A 6,410-nucleotide genomic window follows, 5' to 3' on the forward strand; every position below is an offset into this window, starting at 1 on the left:
CGGGCGGATCACCTGAGATCGGGAGTTCGAGACCAGCCTGACCAACGTGGAGAAACCCCGTCTCTACTAAAAATACAAAATTTGCTGGGTGTGGTGGTGCATGCCTGTAGTCCCAGCTATGGGAGGCTGAGGCAGGAGAAATCGCTCGAACCCAGGAGGTGGAGGTTGTAGTGAGCCGAGATCGCGCCATTGCACTCCAGCCTGGGCAACAAGAACAAAACTCCGTCTCAAAAAAAACAGAAAAAAACAAAACAAAACAAAACACCTCCCTGACTCAGAATCTCAGCCTGACTTTGGGGGCTCCAGATATCTGTTTCCCAAGTAGGATGGGTACCTTATTGGGTTCGGAGGGCTCTTTGCTGGGTCGAGCACAACTGGAGGTTGTGGCTGGGGTGCAGGCTGGCTTCCAGGGGCCCAGAAAGTTGGCTGGCTGGAAAGGGCAGTGCCTTGGTCCAGGGTCATGGGTTGGGCTACGGGGAGTGGGGCCGGAAGAGGAGGTGTTTAGGGTGGAGACAGGAGGTGGGCTGAGTGCTTGCATTGTACAGAGCACTGCTTTGGCCTGAACTCCTAGCCCAGGGTGACCTTGTTACAGTGACAGCCTGAGGGCCAGAGCAGGACCTAGTGACCTAGCTGGACCTGTAGAGCCCCTGCTCTTTTCCTCTCCTTCTCTCCCTCAGATATGGACCCATGGAATGTCAGAGCTGACTTTCTGTAGATAAGGAAGCCGAGGTCAGAGGGTGTGACTGGCCCAAGGTACTATAGCCAGTTAGGGCCGGCCAGCCCGGCTACCACTGACCTCTTTACCACAGCGGGCTGGGAATGAGACCCTGTCCTTTGCTTGGCCTCACTCCTGACTCCTGGCTCCTGGCTCTTCACTCTCTGGTCTCTTTACTTACCTCTCACCTTTCCTTCACTCAGTCACCTCCCTTGAACCTTTCCTTCCCGCCCACTTTTCTTCCTGCCCCGGGTCCAGGATCCCAAGCCGGTTGCCTTTCTGCATCCTCCCGCCCCGCCCTCTCCATCCAGCTCTCCACTCGTCTCCTCCATCACTTCCTCTTCCCCTCCTCCTCTCCTTTGTCCCTCCCTCCCTGGCTCCCTTCCCCCGCCGCTGGTGGCCGGCCCGCCCCTCCCCGGGCATTGGCGGCTGCTCGCTGCCTCGCTGCTCGCTCCGAGCCTGGAGCCGGCGGCTCGGGAGGTCGGCCCGCCCCCTCAAAGGCCCCAGGCGGGCCCGGGACCTGGAGGGCCTGAGCTAGCGGGGGCGAGCGGTCCGGAGGTCCGGTTTCGGCGGTGAGTCCTCAGCCCCGGGCCAGCCACAGCCCCCAAGCCGCCAAGCTTGGAGAAGCTCAGGCTGGGAGGGGCGTCTTGAGGAGGGTGGGCGGGAGGAGGGGCATGGGGTCCTCTGACCTTCTTTGGGAGCTTGAGGCGGAAAGACTCGATTGTGTGTGTTCCCTGAACATTTCTAAATGGGGATTCTGGGCTTGGGGGCACTTCTCAGGCGGTAGACCTTATCTTCCCCAGCGCTCCGGCAGCCCCCTCCTTAGGACTCACCTCCCTCAGATAAGGTTAAAGGGTCCTGGTTAGAATGAGGGGAGTCTACCTTATGGCCAAGGAGGGTCTCTCATAGGAAAGACCAAGGCCCTTCCTCCCATATTCCCTTCACTCGGTCTCCCTTTGGCCAATCCACTCTATTTGTGTGACCAGGAGGGCAGTGACAGTAGCTCTGAGAGTGTGTGAGCATGTACGCCCATGAGTCTGTTGTGTTACTATGAGTGTGTATGAGTGTGAGCCTGTTTGTGTTGGTGTTTCTCCTCTGCATCTCTCACAGGTAGGATTCACCCTCTCCTTCGCCTAGTTTTTCCCCTCCAGAGGTGCAGCTCCTCCACCCACCTGCACACAGCTGGACCCTGATCCCCTCTGGGCATGGGGGACACTGACCATGACTTTGGCAGGATGGGCAGGGGTTCCTGGGCTTCCTGAAAGGGCTGGCCTTTGGGGGTGTGGGGTGGGAGTGGGCGGAGAGGAGGCTTCTTCCCAGAAACAGGCTGGCCAGACCCCTAGGGGCTGTAGGGGCCAGCACTAGGGCAATGCCTGAAGCTTCTGCATGCAAATAGAAAGTTAATTTGGGCAGGAGCCGGGTTGCTCTCAGTCCTGCTGCTCTCCTGCCTGCTCTATTAATACGGATCCAGCTCTGGTGCCTGGCATCACTATTTATAGCCCAGAGGCAGCACGGCCACACCCCCTTATGTGGGGGAGGGTGAAGGGCTGAGGAAGGGGCAGAAAACACACAGCTATAGGGGCCCAAGCGAAGGATCCTTAGATGCCTACATCCTACTTGGGTGGGCCTGGCACTTCTGGACTGGAATCCACTCAGACTCCCCACCTCCTTCCCAGCCTGGACTGTGTGGTCAGGCTCCTGATCCCCACCACCCACGACCCTGGGTTGAGTGGGTCTGTCTAGACCCTGTGAACTCATCACTAATAAGCTTGTTAAATGGCTAAAAGGAGGGGGAGGGGCTTGACAGGGCTCTTTCTGAAACAGCTGTGGTTGTAATTATGTGGACAGTGTGGTTGGCTATCATTTATTCCAGTTATGAATACTGTGGGATCCTCTTCTCTGACTGGTGACTTGGCAGGGAAGGCTCCCTCTCTCTCCTTTAGAATTGTTGGTGTCTGGGTACCTGGGAGGGCCTTTGTGTATGCCAGGATAGTGAGTGGCTTTATCCACTATGGTTATCTGCCATGGGCTTCTCAGCCTACTAAACCCCCAACCCAAGCAATGCCCAGGATCCCAGGAACAGGCTCCTGAGCTTCTTAGTTAGGGACCTGCCAAGGTACCCACGTGGCCTGGGATGCCCCTTGCCCTTGTGGCCTGCCTGAGCTGAACTGTCTCAGCGTCCAGGAATGTAGACTCCTCTGCCAGTCTTAGACTGACGTGAAGCTTGGGGTGCCAAGTGGCACCAGATTGGGTAGACAGGAGGCTGAGACCGGGGGCCAGGGGTGTGGACAAATTGGAAGGATTGGTGGTAGAGAGCAACAGGGCTCTGGCTTCTCCCAATATAGTATCTTCTGCGGGAGCCCTCCAGCACCTGGTGTGGCTGGGAGGTGGAGTTCTGCCAGCTACACTTAGACGCCTGTGGGCACACCTGCCACTGTGCACACTCCTGGTGCCACTGTGCACACTCCTGGTGCCCCTGGCTACATTTTCCAGCTCCCACATGCCCTCCCCTCCAGGTACTCACGCTTGCTGGGCAGGACTGGGCTTGTGTCTACTGCCCGGGAATGTGCTTGGCTGAGGCCGGGCCCAGTGGCCTAGTCTTGGCCTGATGCCAGGGGAGACCAGGGAGCATGCAGAGGGTGCTTAGTCAGAAAGAAAGGTGGTGATCACTCCCTAGACTTGCAGCACACAGCTCTCCTAAGGTCACAAAACAATAACGAGTGGGAGCAAATTCAGGACCCCCCCCAGGTCATCTGACTGATCTATGGTTTTTCCTCTTGTTCCCTATCTCAGAGCTTTTTTGTGTGACCCTGGAAGTTGCTGCCTCTCAGACTGACTCTTCTACCCTTCTCCCCAAGGGGCAGATAGATGGATCATGCATACAGGGTGGGGTTGGGGGACAGGGGTGTCGGTATTCTCTGAACATTTTTGTGTGTGTGTGTGTCTGTGTGTGACGGAGTTTTGCCCTGTCACCCAGGCTGGAGTGCAGTGGCGTGATCTCGGCTCACTGCAGCCTCTGCCTCCTGGGTTCAAGCAATTCTCTTGCCTCAGCCTCCTGAGTAGCTGAGACTACAGGCACATGCCACCACTCCCAGTGAAGTTTTGTATTTTGAGTAGAGATGGAGTTTTACCATGTTGGCCAGGTTGGTCTCGAACTGCTGACCTCAGGTGATCCGCCCGCCTCAGCCTCCCAAAATACTGGGATTACAGGCTTGAGCCACCACGCCTGGCCTCTCTGTATATATTTTTAGAGTACTTTCACATACACTATCTTATTAACCCTACAAGATCAGTGGTATTGTCCCCATTTTTCTGATTAAGAGAACTAGATTCAGAGGTGAAGTGACTTCACCCAGAGATCTCACAGCTAGTAAGAAGAGGAGTTAGGACAAGGACTCAGTTCTTGGGACTCACTCACCCGTACTTTTTCTACTCTATCTTGTGCTGCGGAGCCCTGGAGGTGCCCATCTCAAGCACAGGCAGGGTCAGGTGTGGACTATGTGGACTCTGAGAGCAGGTGGGGATGGGTCTTTAGAGCCGAGGTGAGCCTGCTAGTGCTGTGAGGTGGAGTAGCTTCTGCCCTGCCAAGTGTTTTCTTTCTTTCTTTTCTTTTCTTTTCCTTTTTTTTTTTTTGAGACAGAGTTTAGCTCTTGTCACGCAGGCTGGAGTGCAGTGGCGTGATCTCAGCTCACTGCAACCTCTGCCTCCCAGATTCAAGCTATTCTCTGGCCTCAGTCTCCTGAGTGGCTGGGATTACAGGCACCCACCACCATGCCTGGCTAATTTTTGTATTTTTTGTATTTTTACTAGAGATGGGATTTCACCACGTTGGCCAGGCTGGTCTCGAACTCCTGACCTCAGGTGATCCACTCGCCTCTGCCTCTGAAAGTGTTGGGATTACAGGTGGGAGCCACCACACCCGGTCTTCAAGTGTTTGCTTTCTCTGCAGGCTGCATGTTGTGCCTGGGTCAGTCCACCTTCCTTCGCTTTAACCACCCGGCTGAAGCCAAGTGGATGAAAAGCATGATTCCAGCAGGGGGCCGAGCCCCTGGGCCCCCCTACAGCCCTGTTCCTGGTAGGTACCAGAGTGGGGGGGGGCGCAGGGGGCTGAGGTGTTCCTTCAGCAGTCCTCCTTGCTCATTTCAGCCACACTTGGAGTGTTAGGGCAAGACAGTACCTAAGATCTGGGCTCACTGCCACCGGCCATGGGCTGGTGGAGAATGCCAGGCAGTGGGACCACTGAGAGCTAACCAAGGCAGTGCTGCTTAGCTAAAACTGGGAAATTATGTGTCTTGAGGGATAGCGGGCTCTGCCAGCTTGTACCCCACTGCCCTGGAGGTTGCCACTCAATATCTGGAACTCTGGCCCACTTGTGTCACCACAGGGAGGCTCACCCTCTAGGGTGTCCTGAGGGGCAGAAGGAAGCATTAGGTTGAACTCCCTGTAAGCTGTGGTGGGGATCATGTCCTTGGGCCTCGCCCAACCCTCACTCCATGCCCTGCCCGCTGATGACTCAGTGGAGCAGCTGTATTTTGTGTGTGAATTATTGATCCCCAGAAGAGAATTGGTGATTGTTCTGGGGAACCAACACAGGCCCCCTCAGCCCAGCTGCATAGGGGGTGGGGTGCAGACCAGGAGGCTATTATTGGGTCTACCATCTCAGACTTTGTGCTGGCATTTAGATGGCTCTGGGGTGACAGGTGCTGGGGCAGATGGACATGGATGTCAGGTACACCTAGGGGGGTGGTATCAGCAGCCTAAGTGGATAGCCCGGGGACGTGAAGAAAGGTGAGTGGTCACTGGGATTACCAGTATCCATGGCAACCCCTCTGACTATATCCCACACAGTCCCCATAATTTTGGGCCCAGACTCAGTCTTGCAAAGTCTTTCTCTTCTCTTCTCCCCACCCTCAATCTTTTCCAGTCCTCTGGGGGCTCAGAAGCCTGGTTTCCCAGTCTACTCCCTAGTTAATTTTACCCTGCCCTCACCCCAGCCTTGTCATGTCACTCCCTTAGCTGTTTGGGGCAGTGGTTCCAGGGACTCCTCTATGGTTGACTAGGGCTGAGGCATGGCAAAAGCAGGCTCTTGCTGGCATGGCTTAATGGGATAATTGGAGGCACTGAGCTTCACCTCCTTGCTGGCAGCCTGGCTTCCAGGAACCAGCCATTAGCACCAGCTCCCTCCCCTACCTCTGATAGGATGAAGACACACCCCTCGCCCAGCCCTGGAGGCTTTTTCTTTTCCTTTTTTTTTTTTTTTTAATCCTGGGCCTCTGGTTCCTATGGTGGGAGGCCCTGACGTCCTATTAGACTAGGAGCCCCTGGAACTTCTGGCCAGCTCTGCAGCAGGTGCCCATCTTCTTTGTATAATGCCCTTCTTTTTTCTTTTTTTTTGTTTTGAGATGGAGCCTCACTCTGTCGCCCAGGCTGGAGTGCAGTGACGCGATCTCGGCTCACTGCAACCTCCACCTCCTGGGTTCAAGTGAGTCTCCTGCCTCAGCCTCCCAAGTAGCTGGGACTACAGGTGCATTTCACCACACCTGGCTAATTTTTTATTTTTAGTAGAGGTGTGGTTTCACCATGTTGGTAAGGCTGGTCTCGAACTCCTGACCTCAGGTGATACGTCCACTTCAGCCTCACAAAGTGCTGAGATTACAGGTGTGAGCCACCATGCCTGGCCTCTTCTTTTTTTTTT

The 6,410-nt window shown here is 55.4% G+C and overlaps 1 protein-coding gene across 4 annotated transcripts in view; it reads left to right on the plus strand.

Moving 5' to 3' along the window:
• PHLDB1 (pleckstrin homology-like domain, family B, member 1) overlaps positions 1–6,410 on the plus strand; it is a 53,152-nt gene that overhangs the window by 14,285 nt on the left and 32,457 nt on the right. For all 4 annotated transcript variants that reach the window (XM_011926899.1, XM_011926898.1, XM_011926900.1 and 1 more), the window contains one exon: positions 4,665–4,790. In XM_011926899.1, the coding sequence (XP_011782289.1) occupies positions 4,665–4,790 (126 nt within the window). The remainder of the gene's footprint in view (positions 1–4,664; positions 4,791–6,410) is intronic.

The sequence above is a fragment of the Colobus angolensis genome, unplaced genomic scaffold, assembly GCF_000951035.1.
Source record: "Colobus angolensis palliatus isolate OR3802 unplaced genomic scaffold, Cang.pa_1.0 Scaffold7, whole genome shotgun sequence".
In the NCBI taxonomy this organism is placed as follows: Eukaryota; Metazoa; Chordata; class Mammalia; order Primates; family Cercopithecidae; genus Colobus; species Colobus angolensis.